The sequence below is a fragment of the Thunnus albacares genome, chromosome 18, assembly GCF_914725855.1.
Source record: "Thunnus albacares chromosome 18, fThuAlb1.1, whole genome shotgun sequence".
NCBI lineage: Eukaryota > Metazoa > Chordata > Actinopteri > Scombriformes > Scombridae > Thunnus > Thunnus albacares.
The window spans coordinates 26,704,818-26,726,185 of record NC_058123.1 but is presented as its reverse complement, the minus strand read 5'-3'; the positions used below and the strand labels follow the sequence as shown (position 1 = coordinate 26,726,185).

The window sequence follows — 21,368 nt, the reverse complement described above, 5'->3', positions numbered from 1 at the left end:
TCAGTTTTCATATTCTTTTCTCTTTATTTATTGGTGCCGCGGTGCGTTCAGGGACCTGGAGCAGCCACCAGCAGCTCCCACAGCAGGAACAACAGAGCTTTTTCTAAGAATAATAGATTAAACAGATCTTCCAGAGATAAAAACAGAGCGCGTTGGGAAGATTGTCACTAGTCTCATTTTCCAACTCCAAAAGCACATTTCTGTCTCTTAGCTTACTATTAAAATGCTTTTTAATTCTTTCTTTAATTTCCTTCTGGCTGCTTCAACACAGAAACCACATGCAGTCTGATTTTTACCAGGGTTGTCATAGCAACAAGTCTTTATTCAGTTAGCTGGGTCAAGACTTCTTGAGGTTATTAAAAAAAAAAAACAAGTCTTGGTGTGTCTGCATTCAAATAATCTAGTAAATTGGATCATAATCAGCAGGATAACATCATGTTAGTTTGGATTAGTTAAACCAGGTTTAAAGGACGGGACCCTGATTAGACAACAAGTACTGTAAGCCCTTCAGAGTTTTAGGCAGCATTTGTTTGAAACTCAGGAGTGCCAGATGGGTGGGGTTTATGGCAACAGACTGTGGTTAAGACCACCCATCAAGAGCGGCTGTGGTTACTAATTTGTCCGTTATCTCTTTTTTTTACCCTGAAAGAATAATCTCAAGTTTAACCCAAAGAGATGAACTACAGAAGCCTGTTATCCCGAGAGTTTTAGCTACAGACTGTGTATACTTTACTTTTCTGTTGACCATTTTCAAATGCTGACTGTACAGGTTTTGATTATTTTTTCAGTGTCAGGTATCCATTGGTTTCCATTTGGCATTTGTACGGTCACACTCTTGAAACTTGCGTGAGGTTTGTAATCATCACAGTGAACATCAGGTCTACAGACATTTTAGTCAAAGTTATGTTATTGTTGCACTTGATGATTCCACAGCTCAAGAAGGTTTCAAGACTGCAACTTAACGTTCATACTGTTTAGAAATGAATGGAAACCAATGGCTGCCTGTAACAGCAGGAAAAATAAATAAAACCACAATAAGCATGGTTAGCTGTGATGTAAAGGTCAGGTGATTTGTTGTAAAAAAAAAAAACCACAGCTGCTCTTGGGCTCCAAAACAAACAGTAAAATTATCATTTGGCAGCCAAGACGCCTGCACGAGGAAACCAGATTTAAGCAGCAACTTCAAACTCTTTTTTTTCGTTTGTGGGTGAATAAAGCAACCTGAGAAACTTTCATTCAGTCAAGCCGTCACAACAAGCTGAGAGCGAAAAGTGAAACATAGGGATTAATAGGAGGGATGTTTATATTAGCATCTTATTAACAATCAAATTGCACTTCACTAAAAAAAAAAAAAAACTACCTTTTTTTTTTATCTGGGCGAGTAACAGTTAATCATCTATACAGAAACATTCATACATTTGATTTAGACTCTTTAGGAATAAGTTATAAATAGAGATGAAAACATGCAGGGATGAAAAAGTGGACAGAATAAAAACATAAATATACGAAATCAAAGTAAAGAATTTAAGATGTGAACAACAAATATAAGTTGACAAACTATGACATTTCCAAGAATATTCCATAACAGGACAGAGAGCGAGACACTGGGGGGAGAGAAGTCAATTCTAGGTTTTTTTGAAGGAAACTTTTTATATTTATAGTTTTTTTTAAACCTTTTGTATTTGTGTTCAACAAATATATAATTAATAAGATAGTAGCAGCAGCAGGTTTTTTATTTTTTGAATGTTTAAATTTTTTTGGGCTCTGTTTTCCAGCTGCAGGGGATGATGGGAACTGACCGCAGGGCAGCTGAACAGATCGGGGGGCACTGGGGTCATTTGCACCGAAAACCAAAACCGTCTTACCCACTGACATCATGCGTGTCAACATCAATATCCTCCTCTTTTGCTGTACGTTTCATTAAAAGCAGTGACGTAAAAGACGATTTGCCCTGGCAACCGTAATGTGTGACGTTTCCAGAGGAGCTGCCTCAATATTGCTTTTTTTAATGCAAATGGAAACATTGAATAAAACGTTTCTCTTGACTGTGTTGCTGAGGGAGTTGCCCACTGACGTTGCAAAAACAACAGCCTGAACGTCACTATCCGATCAAACGGTGGTGATCGGTTTTAAGTTTGAGGAGGAGGTTTTAATCTGAAAGTGAAATATGAAGATGATGTCGGTGTTTAAGGTGGTTTTGGTGAACAGGTTTGGTCTCTAGGAGGCACTGACTGGCTGCAGAGGCGGGCAGGGGGAGGAGCTGCCTTCCTGTCGGGACAACAGGACACTGCAGACACCCAGGCCTCCTCCTCCTCCTCCTCCACCTCCTCCACCTGTTGTTATCGCCCCCATCACAGGTGTTGCCCCCTCCTGGACGGCGGCGGTGGTGGTGGTGGTGGTGACGTCTTCGTTGTAGAGGCGCTTGATACCGTCATAGAAGTCGTCCACCTCCATCTCCTCCACCTGAACACACACACACACAGACACAGTTCATTGTTTGCTCTATAAAAATGTCAGAAAATAGAGAAAAATGCCCGTCGACAATTATTCTCATAGAAGAGGCTGGAACCTGAAAGTTCCAACGATTATCAAACCTGTAGTCGATTAAAGAGAGATAGGTGGTGTTACCTTGCGCTTGGCGGAGGCCTTGCTGCGCAGCGTGACCCTCTGCAGGTGGTTAAGATGGCGGGGGTGTTTGGGTGGAGAGAGTAGAGCTGGGATACTGCTGTTCGTGGAGGAGGGCTGCCAGGACTGCTGGCTCCCCTCTTCCCCACCAGCAGGTGTCTGTGGCTGGGCAGGGGGGGCAGTGACGTGGGCGTGGTCCCTGGCAGACTCGGTGGTGGAGGTGATGGTCCCTGGGAAGAGGAAAGTTACAGGAAATACTTTAATGCCTTTTTTGTATTTAACTCAAGTTTATTTGCTGGTATTCAAACAGCCAGCACAAACATATAAAGGCTGAGTAAAAAAAAAACATTGAAGTTGGTGGATTTACTTACTTAGTAAAGTACTGTGTGATGTACATTTCCACATCACTAACATCCTTCAGCACAACAACAGTCATGTCATCCTCACCACTGTCTTCCTTTTACCCCAAATACTGTTTTCATTCTTTAATGATATGTAATTGTTTACTTTGCTGTTTTTCTGATTGCTGTTAAGTTAATGTAAAAAAAAAAAAAAAACAACCTCAACACTTCCTGCACACATATTTCAAATTAAAGGCCTTCCAGCAGCACAAACCTTCCCTTCCTGTTCAGCTTTTAATGTAAAGATTTGTGGAAATGTAAATTATACTGGCTGGATCAAAACAACACGCAAACATGGAGGAAGATGAGAGATTTCTTATCAAAATACAATGAATATACAGTAGATACTGGAAACAGAAATAAACAGCCCAGTTCTAGTTCTAAATAATTTGTATTTGAATTATTTGAAAATTTATCAATGTCGCATAAATACTTTCATTGTGTTACCATTCCCCACTTTATCTTACAGCACCAGTGAGAAGCTACAAATATACAGGTCTATAAAAAGGTTAAAAGGTTTTTCATTCTTTACTGAACCTTTCAGGGGGAAAAAAAAAGATACATTTTTTACTGCTTACTGTCTTACTGCTTTGATTTTTAGAGAAAGCACAACTTGCTTTTACTTTTAATGGTTGAGTAGACATCATACCACATATGTTTATGTATGAATGAATGCATGGAAACACCTGAAAATCATACTTAACTAAATATAACCTTGCTGGATAATTAATTGAGGTTATATTAATTCCCAGCATAATTTTCAATTACTTTTCACACTGGTGGTTTAGTCCTGAATAATGCCAGATAGAAGTTTTTACTTTGTGTAAATGTGATGAAACATACCCAGTGTGCAGCAGGGGAGTGAGGGGTCCTGGACCGGAGGCTGCAGGGTGGTTTGGCTCTGCAGGGGTTGGTAGATGTAGACAGTGTTTGGAGGCAGGGAAGCTCTCAGTGTGGACAGACTACGAGCCACGAGCTCTCGACTCCGAATCAACTCAGAGCTGTCGATCTAAGAGACAGAGGAAGAGAAGGACAGAGGGATGAAGGAGAGGTAGCCAAGGAAAGAGGGAGCGAGCGAGACAAAGTACTCCCCTGAATAACGATTAATTACAACAACAACATCAATAATAATAATAATCTTATTTTAACAAGATAGAAGGAACAAACCAAAATCAAAAGATTCACATTCAAGACACTCATTCAATATTCAAGACAGGCTGCAGACATTTCTCTGCTTCACACAGCAGGATTAAAACAACACAGACAAAAATGAAAAATCAATCAATCAATAAAATAAAAGCAAAATAGAAAGACTAAAAATTACAATAAAACAAAGTGTTGAAAATAGACAAATAAAGGCCAATAAAATAAAATAAACACCAAGGATAAAATGATATAAAAACCAATGATTAAAGCTTAAAAACTAAAGCTATAACACTACTGAAAATTAAAATTGAAAGCCAGATTAAAAAGATAGCTCCTTAATTTCCTTTTCTTGCCATTCTTATATCCAGAGGCAGTGTGCGCCGTAAAAACAGAAGGCAGCCTCATCGGTACTTTTATGGGACACATTAGGAACATTTATAAGAGAAGCAGTGGAGGACCTTAATGATCTGGCTGGAACATAGGATGAAAGAAAATCTCTAATGTAGTGAGGAGTAAGGTCATTTAAAGCTCTATAAACAAGTAAAAGAACTTCAAAGTTCAAAGAAATCAATTCTGAAAGATACAGGTAGCCATTGTCTGAAGCAGTGTGGTGATGTGATCCATTTTCTTTGTTTTAGTTAAGACTCTGGCCGCAGTATTCTGGACTAGCTGTAGTTTTCTAATAGACTTTTTAGGTAATCCAGTAAAAAGGGAATTACAATAGTCTAAACAGGTTTCAGCATCTCTCTGACTTAAAAAAGGTCTGACTTTGGCAATATTTCTGAGATGAAAAATGATGTTTTAATGGCCTTGTTAAAATGAGAATTAACATTTAAATCAGAATCTAAAATAACTCCCAAGTTTGTGAAGTGTGTTTTAATCTGTTTGCTAAGAGAACCAAGCATTGAGTGAAGTTTTTCTTTTGCTGCTTTGTGTCCTATTAAAATTTTAAAAGGTTTTTATGCATCCATACTTTAATGTCAATGAGACCATGTGGTGCATTGGGATCATTTGGTGAGACAGAGATGTAAAATTGTATATCATCAGCATAAAAATGGTAATTGACATGGTGATGGTTAATAATGTTTCCAAATGGCAGTCTAGAAAACAAAACTGGGCCGAGAATACTTCTTTGAGGAATACCATATTCAATATGCTGGTACATAAGCACCCAGGCTGACCAAAAACTGTCTTCCAGTTAAATAAGACTGAAACCGAGCTAAAACACAGTCAGACAGACTCACCCATTTCTCAAGTATGTCAATTAAAATTTCATGGTCGATTGTATCGAATGCTGTACTGAGGTCTAAGAGAAGAAGGACAACCACATTGTTTGCATCCACATTAATTCTCAGTAGGGCTGTGGAGAGGGAGAAGAAGTGCTGTGGTTTGCCTGATAACTAGATTGGAGTTTTTCTAAAATGCCGCTGTTGGTTAGATGAACAAGAAGTTGATTAAAAACAATTTTCTCTAAAAGTTTACCAAGGAAAGGTAGATTAGAAATGAGCTTGTGATTGTTTAGCTCCCAGTACTCTAGATTGGATTTCTTGAGGAGAGGTTTTACCATTGAAGGTGCACCTGCGGGGAAGATGCCTAAATTAAGAGTTTATTATACTTTGTTGCTCGGGAGACTCCATGGAAACAGGATTTAAACAGCTTGGTTGGGATGGGGTCTAGAGTACAAGTGGAAGACTTTATCCTGCTAACCTGCCTCTTAGAGCAAATCAAACTGTAGCAATTAAATTATGACAAATCCAGCAAACTGGGTTATTACTCTATATTACTTATATAATGTACCCATACCTTTGCCTATAATTTACCCACAGAGAGCATGAATGTGATCAGTAAATTTAGTGGCAAATAAATTCCATTAAGTGTTTTCAGAAAAGCATAAAAACAAGGAGCATTCAAAAGGATAATGTTTAACTGTGTTTAACCGCCACCTGGGGGGACCACACACTCACTGCCTTGCTGAGGGACAGAGTCAGTGACAATCTGCTCAAGGACAAATGTGTCAACGAGACTTATTGACTTTTGGTTGCATATTAAACAGCTGTGTTGGCCAACAGAGAGGGGGAGGGGTTAAACTAGGAACCAGCAGAAACTCATACAGTTACTGTGTTTTTGCTCTCTGATATAAAAAAACCCCAGTCTTATCCCATGTCTCTCCTCTTCTGCACTGAAGCTGCATGTTCACTGTTCATGTGTCTTTTTGTTGATGTCAGTGTTGTTCTGTTTTCAGAGTGTCTTCGTCTCTATGACAGATGTTGATCCATTTTGAGGAACTAAATCAAATTTCCTCTGTTCGTCACCCTGGTTCTCCACAGAAGCTCAATATAAGCTTTCTGCTGTTTCTCCACTTATACTTCTGTTTCTTTGTTCCTGTCACATGATCCACCCTGAGCATTTACAACTTCTGATTGGCCACGAGTTGTACCTAATTATGAAATAGAGATGTATAGACTGTACCTGTGCCTTTTTTAGCAGGTCTATGGTGAGAGCCAGCCAGTCAGGACAGCAGGTCTCCAGCTCTAGGGTGATGAGGGCCAAGGCCAGCATGGATCCTCTGAGCTACAGGAACACACAAGGGACAAACCTGTTCAGTGCTCAGGAACAAGAGAGAACAAGACAGAACATCGAGCCTTCGCGCTCGATGTGAAAGCCGCAATGACATCATTTTTGGCACACGCAACCTCGCACCAGGGACACTGCATCGAGCATAAATCTAGCTTTAGCCTCCAGATCTAAAACAGAGTATCCCTTAGATTTATCACTGTGACATCACTATATGTGTACCTGTATGAGTGTGTGGTCGGCCAGACAGTGGTATAGTCGCTGTGTGAGCAGGGCGAGGTGCTGAGAACGGTTCAGTCCCAACATGGAGTCCAAATACCCAGAACGACACGACAACACCATTGCATGGAACTGTGGGAGAGGAAGAAGAAGAAGTAGAGAAAAACAGTCATCATTACAAGACTTATTTCACTGTAAACCTTTAGTTGACTGGTAAAGAAATGAATTTAAGTACGTTTAGAGTAACTTGAACACATGTAGAATGTCACACTTGGGTCTGTGGACACCCTGTAAATGTTTTTTTCAGTGTTAAGTTAAAATTAATCCAGAGAACAATTCTTCACTGAATTCAATTATTTCAGAATTGAAAGCAGCTGATCAAATGCAGACCAGGCAGTAACTTCTTTTGCCACCAGGTGTCACTAGCTGAACCGCTTAAAAAGCTGTCAACATGAAACACTTTTGATTTATTGATTGGGACAGTGTGCAGTTTTAAACATTAAAGATGCACTGCACCGGAGTTAGCTCAAAGCTAATTTGCATCCGTAGTCCCCCAAGGGTTAGGGTTAAGGTTTTTTTTTTTAGGTTTTCTCTCTTCGAAGGCCCTTAAATGTAGCTCAGATCATGTCAGATGCAGTGAGGGTGTGTTAATGCGTGTGTGTGTGTGTGCCAGAGAGACATACGATATGCAGGAAGTCCAGCGGCGTGGCGGTGTGCAGATCCCAGTTCAGTTTGTCCAGGATGATCCTCTCCATCCTCAGGATCTCTGATGGAGAACAGCCACAGCTGCTGGAGGCAGCCAGCTCCCTCAGAGAGGGCACACACTGGGAGAGACAAACACATACACATTTGTACTTCTATCTTAGTGAGGATACATATTGACGTAACACATCTCCTAACCCCTTACCCCAAGCTGAACCTAAACCCTAGATGCAGTAAACTCCAACTACCTGCATTTTAACATATGTAAAAAGATCCATCAACTTTTCATATTATTTTGTTGCATCTTAGTTGTTGTCTGTGTGTATGTGTGTGTGTCTATGTTGTGTGTATTGTGTTGTTTGTGTTCACCTCGTCCTCCTCACAGGTCTTGGCAGCCAGGAAGAAGCAGGCGATGGCGATGCAGCGCAGGTACTTTGGACGGGCCTGAGGACACACAATTCAATTAATCAATAAAATGTTTATATCAGTGTTCAAGCTGACATTTGCTGGAAGACATAATTGTATTGCCTATAATTGCCTATAATTTCAATGACTCTATTATTATGTGTAGTATAAAGATGAGCAATAAACCAGTTTGTTGCTTTCCTTTTTAAAGTCTTGATTGTGGAGGAGCTCTGAGCCTTTGCTCAAGTTTTATTAAGATCTTGCAGCTGATGTCGAAGCCACAACTGTCTCCATACTGGCAGCCAGAAAACTATTCTTGGTCTTGCTATCATGTAAATGTAGTACCGACTGCTCAAGACAGCTGTTTCACGTGACAGAGTGTGATCAAAGGAAAATACTTTTCCACTACGCCAGACTGACTAGAAGCACCAAAACCCAGAGTTAAATTTACTCATATTCCTTTCAACAAACATTGCAGAGTTTTATGCATATCAATTAAAAGCACTGTGGTGGTAAAAATAAAATGTAAAAAGGGACCATTGTTGTGGTTCAACTTGGAGCTCACATGTTCTAAATGATGGTCTTCATAGTGTTAGAAGCTGTCATGTTAGTAGACATTGTGTGGACTCATGAACCATCGTAACTTTAGTTCATATATGATAAATAGAATCTGTTATGGTTTATTTGACAAAAGATGATCCATATCATCAAAAATCCTTCAAATACAACCATGTTAAACAGCACATTTGGCTGCTGTCTCATGTCTTCAGCTGGCACATATGCAGATGTGCATGGAGAATGAAGAAATTAAAGCCGCAAAGAGTCATTCTAGTTCATTTTTCCACTTTAGTTTGTTTGTAACAAAGCAGCATCGATCAATATCTACTTCAACAGCACTGCACTGGTTATTAATGCCTACATCGCAATTTCTTTCAGACTGTTCAAAACATGAATCAGCGTTTCTGTACAGGCCTGAGGGGAGAAAGCCTGAGTCAGCAGTCTGCTGTCTACTTCAACAGTTACTGTATTTATTGATCAGGTTGTAGCTTACTGTCACACAAAGAAAGTAAGGTATGAAACTCAAACACACACACACACACACAGTCACAGTGTTTCTTAGTGAAAACATCTTATCAGACACACACTGAGTCCAGCTCCCGATAATCCTGGAACATTTCATTCCACAGCTAAAAACACTCGAGGGACATCCTGGCCCGTCAGGACACACAGAACTGACACTTCCTGTTCCTATGTGAACACAGAGTGTCAGCTGTGAGGGGAGCTGTGAGAAAAGCCTCTTCATCATCCAGTCGGCTGGCATTACAGAGAGCTGCTCTGTAGTAACACAGCGATGGGACTCAAAGACAAAAATATCAAGAACCTCCCACTGACCCACTGACATTAACGTGACTGTCTAGTCTGAGGGTTGTTTTCCTTTTGTTTCTCTTTGGATATTAATCTTGAAGCTGGAATATCAAGTACCACCATGCATCCAAGCCCTGCACAATTAAAATCTGAAATTTTAGGGGCACCCTTGTGGCTAAGAGGTTAAGAAGCAGACCATGAACTGCAATGTCCCTGGTTCAAATCTTGATGGGGACCTTTGTTGAATCTCCCTTGCCTTCAATTTCTGTCATTACTCTCTTTACTCGCTGTCTAAAGGCATTAAATGCCCCTAAAATTATAAAAACAAATTCTAATTTTGGAGTAGGGCCTGTCTGAGCATATTTAAGCAGATGACTTGTGTACATAACAAACAAAGGTTTAAATAATTTACCGTACATACTGGTATTTACTTACCTTGATGGGAGCGAGGAAACGGTCCAGGATGCTAACCGCTAACACCAGGGTCTCTGGGTACAGCTTCAGTTTGCTGTGGAGCTCCGTCAGCCAGCGCACGGCCTCGTCCCGCTGGGCGGGGGAGATGTCTGTATCCTACAACAAACGACAACAGTATCAACAGCCTCATCCTGCTGGACCGAGAGGGTGTCTGTATTGACCATCTGTTCTCTTGAGGACAATCAAATATGCAATCATACTTATTTATCCTAGCAAGGCATCATAGTGTTTGCTGAAAATAATCGTGTTTTCATTATAACTAAACTAGAGCAGATTTACCCAATAATGCCTGATTTATTAATTATTACAAATGCTACTTCCAAGAGTAAAAAAGTTGATAATTATATATAATATTAAACCACCTATAGACAATTTATTTTACACTAGTAGTTGATCTTTCCACAGGTCCTTGTTGCTTTTGATAAAGATGTTTTGTGATCTTAACATATACATTTTATTTTCCTGTGATCATGTGTGATCAGTTGACAGTTTGCTGTGGTCACAGAGACAGAAGGTTTTTTCATGATGAAGAAAAAAATGTTTTGTTGTTTCAAGAAAACAAGTTTGTTGAGACAGCTAGATATGATCAATCAGATCAAAAATCATTTTTAACAATTTCTTCTCTAGGCTAGGCCTAAGAGAGAAAGTCTGGAAACAAGTAAGTCAAAAACAAAATCTAACTACTAAAAACAATTACCTTCTGCCATTTCTATCTATACCTAACCATCTCACAGCAAAACTCAGGTTTACAGTAAAGACAAGGGGAATTATTTCTGGACAGAGATCAGAGAGAACCTCCAAACAAACAAATCAACCCTGAGTCCAGAGAAGTGTCTCTTCTGTCTTTAATACAGCAACGCTATTTCAGGGAAACGCTTGGCCTGGTTTCCACTGCAGGGCCAAACAGGATTTACTAATCCAGCTGAATCACCTAGTTTTGGATATTTAGTGATCAAGGATGCCTTTGTGACTGACATACTTCCACTAAAGAGAAAAACAGGATCTTCCTAAACCAGCTGGACGACCAGACCAAACCTACCACAGAATCTGCTCAGAAACATTCCAGGAATTCCATTTGTTCACCGTCTGACAGCTGAAATAATTAAGCAACTGACATTTCTTTTACATAGGTTTTTACGCAATTAAAATATGATATACGATACTGTGTGGTTAAGTTTTATGACAATTACAGCCTTTTAGTTTGCACACTCAGTTTGCTGAGCTGGGTTTTAAAACAGTGACCTGCGGATAACCTGCGTCTGACACTAGTTTCATTATGACATTTTATCTGGGTTTAATAGGTTGTAGATATAATTCACCTTTGCTACCAAAGCTGGAGCACAGCTTTCGATCTATCTAATCTATGAGGTAACACCACTCAGTCTGCAATTGGACTGGGTGAAAAAAATCATGATGATCTTACATATTCGTCTCAGCAAATCTGCATTATACAATATAACCTGTTGAAAATTGTGTTATTCATGTTATTCCAAATCCAAACAGTAAAAATGTTAGAATTAGCACTCATTATGCTGCATCCTTCTTCATTTTAAATTATATAAAATATAAATGATATGGAATGAAGGGGAAAAAAAGTTTCTGAATGGCAAATGGGTGTTTGAGAGAGAAATATTTGACCAAAAAATACCCCCAAGAACTACATGAGGTCAGGTGGTGACTTCTTATGTTGGTGTCAGTAAATTACAACAGTCTAGTATGAATGGGTCAATCATGGCTTGAATACATGTTCATTTGTTTGTGAAAGAGGTTTTAGATAAATGATAGTTGGTCATGCCCAAAGTGGCTCCCAACACCAAATTACCAAACACTTACTCCTCTACCAACCAAATGTAGGTTTACAAAACCTCAGAGCTCCCATATGATAGCTGGTTACATGTCAGAATTAATGCTGAGGTAGAAAAACTTCAAATCCACTGATAAATGGTCACAGCATTTGGATAGTCATGGGGTTTTGATTTTCTGGACCACACAGCAAGACCACACTGAACAAAGGTTAAAGGTTAGGCTATACGTAATCACTTTTGTATGTGTAGTCACTGATATGGTAACACATTTTTTTGAAATATTCAACATTCAAATAAATAATTTTGTATTCCTGATTTGTTACAGAGTTGAAATCGCTGGTTGAGGGAGTAGAATGTGTAACAGTGGACTAGCAGCAGGGGTCAAAGGTAAGAATGCAACTGACCCTGACTAATCTGCAACTTGACACTGTTCAGCCTCTCTGCTCGAAACTCCAAACTAAAAACAACTGGCCCACTTTGAGTCCATTTCTGCTGCTGGACAACAGACAAAATCGAAGTGGCATCCACCAATTTTCCACCACTTTCCATGTCACTGTGGCAGCAAGCCAAGCAAGGTAGTCTAGCTGTGTAGCTCTGGCTGGGGGATCCTGAAGCATTCACATGTGCTGTGACTACATATCCCCTCTGGCATGTGAATGCTAGAGGGGATATGTAGTCCCTCCAGTGTCTTGTACAAGTTTAGGGGAACCGGAGCCTAGTCTACATTTCCCTTTTTTAAAAATGGGCACCACCGTCCATGTCTACCAGTCTACAGTCACTGTCCATGACCTCCACATGACATTGAGGAAGTGTGTCAAACAAGCTTGCTTAACAACAAGCACTGAGCATTTAATCTCATTCCTTCCTGGTGCCCTGTCATTGTAGAGCTTTATGACGCTGTCAGAGTTTTGTGAGTCTGCCTCCTCTATAGAGGGTGTGTTAGTCAAGTTAAAAAGATCTTCAAAGTGTTCGTTCTACAGCCCGACAAGGTTGACATTTCAGGTCCGCAGCTTCCTCCGGCCTCCTTCACTGCTAATGTCTATCAATCATGTCCTCAACCTCCCCAAGAATGCAAGAAAACTTCAAAGACCTAGTGGACAAGGTCCTCAGCCAGAATGTTCTAGTTTACCATCATTATACGTTTGGTTTTACCAGGTTTGTCTGGCAGCCTTCCCCACCACATAATCAAACCAGGTCATGGTCATTTGACAGCTCTTCATCAGATCTGATGATACAAAGTGGTGTCGGTTTGTTATGGACAGTCCGTAACTAGTAAAGGAGTCCATTAACAAAGCACCACTCAAGTTCAGAACAGGCAGGGTGTTCTTCCCAATAAACCCCTTCCAGGTTTCTCTTTGCTGAGGTCGCTCAGCAAAAAATAGAGTCCCCACACGACGCCATCCACAGGACAATATCCAGAGACTTCAAGAAGGTCATCTAGATACTGTGGATTTACTCATATATGTCAAAAAGTTGTTTGCTGTTATCTAGTCTATCAAAATTACTCCAATCTAGCGGATCTTTCAGTAGGCAAACAACCATCTTCTGGAGCCCTAAACTAGAACCAAGTCAACAGGTAACCAGACATCATTTGAAGTCAGTGTCTTTTCTAAAATGATTATTTCTTGGACTAAAGATGGTCTATGGTGCAGATGTACAGACATAATTGATCAATGATATATTGGATGCCAGCTCAGCTTTCCAACTCTCAAGCTGACCAGCTGCCTTCATGTCCTGTCTGTATGACGGAGAATGCAGTGACATTGAGCAAATGACCACTTTTAAACTTTCAATTCAACTATAAAAAACATCACACTGCTGATGTTTATATGGCTTTGTGGAGACCTATTGCGTCCTTGACCTCTTACTTCAGTTTACATGCCTGCTAAGTCAGCAAAAGGCACTAATGGGCGTCATAACTGCCTCAGTGCTGTCATTTAAAGCCTTATAATGGCCTCTTCATTATCAGCAAAAACCTATGAATGATTTTGGCAGGTCCAAGGCCAAGATAAAGAGAGGTTGGTCTTGGTTAATAATGTTCAGCAAAACATCCCCCTTTTATTATTTTTTTTTACATGTTCAGACCCAATGAATACATCAGCACTGGAAAATAACAAAAAGTAGTGCTTGGATAGAGAAAACCTTGGTTGGCCTGTTGAGCCAAGCTGGCTGCACTCTGGGATCCAACATGTATCCAACAACAACAGATCAACAAGAGGAGGTCGATTGTGTTGCATTAGCCAAATTAAACTGGCAGAAACATGAACGTACTGCAGTGACTCAGCAGCAGACAATCTGGATTAACAGTCAGAGATTACCGTTGTCTTAATTCCATTTAACTTAAATAGCTACATCTTTACATCAGCTGTGAATATGAAAAAGTGCAGGTAACTACAACAGTGTCAGGCACAGAAATAGAACAGAAGAGGGTAAAAAACAAGAGATGCACAGTGAGCACAGATCTGAGAAATTTTAAAGACATGACTGCAGAAAGTAAAGAGAACTAACTAAAGCACAAACCCCCCATCGTCAACATTTAAAACACATCTCTTGATTCTCCACCAGCGTTGTGATGAGAATCTTTCACAGCTGAAGCAGCAAAAATCATGTTGATTTTCTAGATAAACTGTCCAGAGACTACAAAATATAATAGCACTACAGGTTTCTCATGTACAGATTAGTGACCAAGTGTCAATCCTATTAGCTCAATTAGCATGATTAGCTTGATGAGATAGGGCTCCCTTGGCTACTTCATGGGAAGTTGAGGAAGCAACCACAACAAGTCTCATGCAGGAAATGATCCAGCAAAAAAATATTCCAGTACTAATGCAGGGTGTATGCACGATGAATACAAAAACACCAACTTCCATATTGTCCTGCACTGTAAACAGTACTAATGGAGGATAGTGGGAAATTTCTTAAAGCATTTCTTGGGAATGCACCAAGTAGTTTTTCAATCTACTTTCACCAACAAAACATGACAAAAGTAACACTAAAAATGTAGATTAAGATTATAAAATGTATTATAAACTTTTGTAAACATATGAAAACTAATTGATAATGTGAAAGATGGACTAATGGACAAATAAACCAACAATCAGACAGACCAGACCAGCGTGCTGACAGTTATAAAAATGGTAAGCTAATGTTAAAGTAACAATACTATAAGGTGGTAAATGTGGATCCAATGCTACGACATAGTGTTTCACAGAAGACATTTCGACACATCATTTGTTATTAGTAACACCTGTGATTTTCCTACTGTGACGAGTCAAAACGCCTGCTGTGAAAAAGGCCTCTTAATGCAGCCAGTAAACCATTTAAATCTTCACCTAGATGTCCACTATAGTAATATTATTGCGTTTGTTAACTGAAAGAAAGTCCTGTTGTTGGACGCTACAGTTAAACACGGGCAGGTTCATTTTAAGACTTTAGACATTTAGTGTACCTGCTATACTGCACGACAACATAGACCACAAAACTACCACCTCAGTGCCCTTTAGGTGTATTTGGACACCAGTATTAGCATTCAGCAGACATTAGACTCTTTTTGCTTATGTATTTACCAGAGAGGGGAACAGGGGTTGAGGGTGAAACCATGAAACCAGAGAGAACACCTCCACCAGCAGGCAAAAAGAAATCCTTTAACATGTTACTGGATAAAGGCTGTGTTGTAAAAAAAAATGACTGCAGAAACAAAATCTGTCACAGCTACACAGAGAGGGCTGACCTGACCTAACACAGAGGAACAAGCTCTACTGAACCTGGTGACCAAGCTAATAGCTTTATTAAAGGCACACACTCCTAATTCTTATCATATTATTTTAAATGTAATGTACTACATGTCAATTATTGTTTGTTTCATTAATAACTTTTATCAATCATTTGGATTTGATAAGTAATAATAATGAATGATACATTTAATCATTATTAGAGGTAATTTACAACTAAATTACATCTTACTAAAATTGAATTGAACCAGAAGCTGACCTGCAACTAAAGCTACTTAACAGAGGACAAAATGAATTAGTGGAACTAAAATAACTCACGTGATAAAGAAGTACTGAATGATTCAAAGTAAAATTGAAGGTTTACTGTAATTTCACAGGTATCTGACATCATGTGAGGGTGTGCCCGAGGGGTGTGAAGAGACAAAATGTTTGTGACATCATGTGAGGACGTGTCCTGAGGAGCGTAAACTGGGTGAGACCAGCTGAGCTCAGTGTATGAAACACAAAACACTTGTGTCAGTGGAGTCTTTGCTTAGTGACTCACTGTGTGTCTGCTACACTGCTGCTTCATGATTATACATTATTAACTGCTGTGTCTCAGACTTGAGATCAGGCTAATAACTGACAAAAAGAAATCCAGTTTCACCAAAAACCTCAAGGATTTAGCAGATTACTGTTCTGTAGCACCTTCAAATAAATCCTCAATTTTCTATGTCTTACCATCTTTGAATTTTGGCCTGAAACAAGATGGGAAGAAGAACTTTGAAGTTCTGAAAGGACACTTCATCTCCTTTTAGTGCTTCCACTTCCACTAATATTTCAGACTCCAGTGATATTTAAACGTGATTTCTGTGCTTAGACCTCAGCCAGCACTTCAACTGTCACCGACTCCTGTCAGGACGTACATTTCAACTGAAACATTGTCCTGCTTTAATCACTTACACTTCAATTCATGTCCTTTCGGCACTTGGACTTCAACTTCATTCAGCACTTAAAGTGTGGATATAGTCCAAAAGCTGACGCGGTTCTGTCTATAGTACACTGATTGTCTGCATATTCTGACGTCTTCGCTGGTTTGTCGAGGTATACGGTCATAAATTTTGGGCTGCATGTGGACGTTAGACGTAAGTTAGCTTCAACCAACACGTCAACTTCACTCAGAACTTACACTTAAACTGATTCTTTAATTTTATTCAGGGCTTCAACTAAAACTTCAGCTCCTGTCGACATTTCCTATGTGATTTTTGTGATCTTGGTGTTGTTGAGGATGAATTTCATTTTGTATTCCATTGTCCTTTGTACAGTGACTTCAGGAATTAGTTGTTTGAAAAGATTCAATTGATAAATCCTGATTTGTTTTGATTGTCTGAAGCTGATATGTCGTGTCGCCTTTTTAATGTAGACAATTTTGTTTTGGTGAGATTTATAGAAAACGCACATTAGCTGAAACAGAGACAACTGTATCCATCATAACACTAACATAACATTTCTGTCATGTAAACTGAAGGTTTTGAAATGTACTCCTTTTGAATTTGTGGAATTGTACATTATGATTTGTCATGTGGCCATCCTGGTTATTGCTTAGTGTCTTGTAAGCCCATATGGGCACCACAAAAGATGCCTGACACTTGAATAAACAAATCAATTAATAAATCAATCACTCTTAACTGCCATTTCATCTTCTTTCAGGAATTCTGTTTCAGCTACCACTTTAACCTTCAGTGTCTCAACTTGACAGACTACTGCCATACAAACACATTTGTACTGCAAATGTTCTTCTAGAGATTGACAATAAACAATCATTCTGCTACTACTGATAATGATAAAATAATCAATAGTAGCAGCCCTAGTGGAATTCTCTGACTGATTTGGACAACGTGTTATATCAAGTTCTCAGAATAATAAGACAAAGTGACCAATTGTTTTCACCCAGCAGTGATGTAATTACTTTGTGATCATAACAAAGAAAACAAGCTTGCCATGTTGAGAGCATGATGTAACTTTAGAGATTAAAAGAAAACAGAAAAAAACTAATCTACGGTTTTTGATCACTGAAACCTTTTCTGCTGTCAGACTTGGTTGAACTTAATTGAAAAATCTGGTTGTGTGTGACATACACCAAGCTACTAAATGAAGTCAGCGCCTTAGTCAAACAGTGTGGTTGCAGCTGATCAAAGGTACAATTACAGTCCCAAACTGCCACTCCTGAACGAACTTCTGTTTAGATGTGATTTGCCAGTGAATCCGTCCAACGGTTTAATGAATAGAAGCACCCAGATGTGAATCCTCACCTGTGAGGAGGGCTTCTTTGGCACGTAGACCTTCCACATCTTGGCTTCCCTAGAGGCGGCCTTTTCCAGAAGAAAAGACAGCCTCTGGCGTTCCCAGGGTTCGGTGAACTTCATTCTTTCCTCCCCTGGTTGAGCCTACCTCCCCACTGGATACAGCTACCTGCACAGTGACACAGCACGTCAGAACAGCACATACTCCAACTCACCACATCCATCCAGAACAGGTGCGCTTGATTTACACAGACAAATAATGCTCTGTGACAGTGCTGGCTGACATTATGTAATGACACAACATTTTTTATTAATAGTTGGGATTTAAGATTCTCTTTACTCTTAATGTTTTGTACTTAAGTTATAGTTCAGTGACCAAGAGACAAATGAGATTTCATATTTACTAAAAAAAAATAAGAAAACGTTTGTTAAAGGGGTGTTTTTTACATCATTACATCATGTTATGTAGCTTCACAAGTACATGAAACTGTTGCATGATGATGCATGAAAATGTTCCTTCCACTAGCGAGGGATTGAGAAGACAAAGAGGTGTGACAAATTATTTATTTAGTACTTCATGAGAAAAAAGCAAAGCAGCGGAGGGCAACATGACGAGATAGTTTGGTATTCTGTTTATACTGTGGTAACTATCCCTTTAATATCTCTAGGATGTATTTGGTCATTTTGGGCAACCAAAATCCAAAACAGACATTTCTGTCTATAATATAGGGATTAACTGATATTGTGTTGAAACAAACATCTGTGCATGCAAAGCTGAATGAGGACCTTGTCAGAGGAAAGCTGGTTTTAAACGGCCTTTATTCAGGGATTGAAGATGCTGAGGGTTTTATATGTGCAGTCAAACAGATCCCAAGCAGACAGGAGCTTAGTATAAGAAACCCCATATGACTCCATATCTGTGCTTAACTTACTTAGCATAAACTTAGCCTACATTATAGCTGGTGTTGCGGTTTAACAAGTGACCGTGTTATCTGGTGACTCTCAGCAGCATGCGTCCTTGGTTGTCGTAGTGACGGCAGCTGTTGACATCACGAACAGAACACGTAGATGTTCTCCTAAAATATTAAATTATCTTAAAATGAATACAGTATATATTCGTCTGGTCCTTTCTGACTTACAACAAGGAGCGTTCATAAAGTTACTTTTTATGTGGGGACAAATACAGACTAGAAGAGCAGCTAGCGTCTTATGAGGAATGTGACACTTGACACAGTTTAATTGGTTGAATATGGGCTATGAGAATAACAGTATAGAATCACATGATATGGTAAAGGTATGTTTTCCACATAATAAGAAACGTTACGGGGTGAATGCGTCTTGCTGAGGACGGTTTAACTTACGTAAACGGTTAGTGTTGATAATACAGAAAGATGAGTATGTATTTAAAATTAATTAAAGTAAAATTAAAGGCTTTTCTCCTCGCTTTTTTTCAACAGCTACCGTCACTACGACAACAACGACTCATTCGGCTGAGAGTCACCAGTTAACACGGTCACTTGTTAAACCGAAACACCGGCTAACTATATAGCTTTAAATCTACGTTAGCTAACTGCAACCACATCAGTCGCCGTCTGAAGGGTGACGGGGTGAAATTTACCTTCACCCCTCACATATTCGGGAATCACCGAGCCCCGTGTAGCAGGTGCATTAATCAAGTGTTTCCATTATTGTACCGAATACGACTATTCCCTGGAACAGAGCTAATTTCACAGCCTAGCGTCGTAAACTGCTACGTTTCTGTGTGAGCAATAATACATATTATGTGATAATATTCTTTAAATACTGAAAACGTTGGTTCACCACTCTCAGTTGGTGTTACATTAAAGGAGTTGGAGTGTGTTGGGACATTTAAATGGCTGCCTCAGATCCAGTAAGTAGACGGAGCCCCAAGCCTTACCTCCCCTGCGAAGCGGAGAAAACCACAGTTGGATTTCATCCGGTCCACTCAGTTCCGAGGATAAATAACGGGCTGAAATCGGGGACCCGTTCTTCGGTTTAGTCGTCCATCTTGGCGTCCATTGGGCTGGTTGTTGGGGAAAAGGGGTTGTTGCAAAAATATAAAAATAAAAGGGGAATATAGACAGATACGTCTACTTCCGAGGAAGGGACTGGGAGGGGAAGAGAGAAAGAAACAGTCTCCGCCCACCTCTAGGGTGAACGGGAGCATAAAACAATCATACCTTCTGTGGAATATTCCCATTATATTGATATGAGCATACTGTATGATGTACTTTTTATTTTATTATTATAGACCGCAGACAGAAGATATAATGAGCTGATAACACACCTCAAATGCTTTTACTTACGATGTTAACTCAGGTTTGAAGTGCATCTGCACACCCACCTACCAACATCTACCCTCATTTGCTGTACGCACGCACGCGCACACACGCACGCTCTCTCTCTCTCTCTCTCTCTCTCTCTCTCTCTCTCTCTCTCTCTCTCTCTCTCTCACACACACACACACACACACACACACACACACACACACATTCTCTTTTGGGGGACTTTTGGGGACATTATATAGACTTGGGGACTTACCCTAACCTTAACCCTAACCACTGCTTGTCTAACCCCAACCCTAACCCTAACCTTACCCACTGACCCAAGAATCAGCTGAGACTTTTGTCCCTATCTGGACAAGCCCTTATCAGTTAATTGGTCTTTGATGAGTTGAGATTGCAAATTGTTAAGTTTATGGTGGGTTTATTCGTAACTTTAACTATGATATAACCCAGGGTTTATGGTTTGTGTGCATAGTTCATGGATGTGGTGGTTCGTCAATGCAGCAGAACGCCAAAGTAAATGTTGCCGTATTTGCTTACTTCTTGGCGACTAATGCAAGACAGTTACTGCCTGAAGAAATGATTTCACTTCAAGGGGTTATGACAACAGCAGCTACACATAATTATATGTGTTTATTGTGTATTTATTTAGTTATTTGCTATACATCGTAATTTATTGTTCCATGGACCTCTCATGAGCTGTGCCCTTAATAAAGTCTGAATTGAATTAAATTGAATTGAATTGATTATACAATGTATAACTGATGGTTTTCTTTAATTGCGCATTATTATTATTGGTGGGTCGTTGCCTTACAAAGACTACTGAATACAGATTGTTGTCTACTCACCTTTGTATTTATCATTTATTTTACTATATCTATGTCCTTACATGTTGTTAACACAACAAGCTCACAGCCAGACTAAGAACCATCTATTCACAGACGCTATTTATCACATTTATCATACAGTTTGTTGAAGACAATTCATAAAAGACACTGTCAAAAAAGCACTACGTAATGCTGAGGTTGCGTCAGGATTCAATACAGTCATGAGCCAATGAAAACATCCTATTTTGGGCGGACTATTTGAACGTTCCAAACTGTGGCTCTCTGATTGGCTAGTAGAAACGTCAATCAGAGGAAGATCGTCTCATGTAATAGATGCGCTGCATTTCGATTCCAGTGGCACTTATCAGTGGACTGAAGATGTATTATCAATCTTAAGTACAAACTTCTTGACGATAGTGTTAGAAATTATGTTAAAACGATAACAAAATTCTAGGCATATGCTTAATTTGTACCGTTAAACCCGAACGGAGGAGATTTCCATTCTT

The 21,368-nt window shown here is 39.5% G+C and overlaps 1 protein-coding gene across 1 annotated transcript; it reads right to left on the bottom strand.

Moving 5' to 3' along the window:
• Positions 1-19,891, bottom strand: ccni (cyclin I). Its single transcript, XM_044333398.1, has 10 exons — positions 19,648-19,891; positions 17,739-17,898; positions 9,873-10,007; positions 8,037-8,111; positions 7,649-7,789; positions 6,969-7,097; positions 6,642-6,743; positions 3,870-4,035; positions 2,629-2,855; positions 1-2,463 (listed from the first exon to the last, which is right to left on the bottom strand). Exons 2-10 carry the CDS (start codon positions 17,850-17,852, stop codon positions 2,218-2,220), a joined length of 1,335 nt encoding a protein of 444 aa, XP_044189333.1. The 5' UTR covers positions 17,853-17,898; positions 19,648-19,891; the 3' UTR covers positions 1-2,217.
• Positions 19,892-21,368: the final 1,477 nt, after the last annotated feature.

What these genes read in the sequence shown, in the direction of transcription:
- ccni (XM_044333398.1), bottom strand. Translation starts at nt 17,852, where the DNA reads ATGAAGTTCACCGAACCCTGGGAACGCCAGAGGCTGTCTTTTCTTCTG. An exon ending in AGACCTGTGAGGAGGACGAG is followed by an intron (nt 7,790 to 8,036) that starts GTGAACACAAAC and finishes TGTCTCTCCCAG; the next exon opens with TGTGTGCCCTCTCTGAGGGA. An exon ending in ACTCCCCTGCTGCACACTGG is followed by an intron (nt 2,856 to 3,869) that starts GTATGTTTCATC and finishes TCCTCTTCCCAG; the next exon opens with GGACCATCACCTCCACCACC.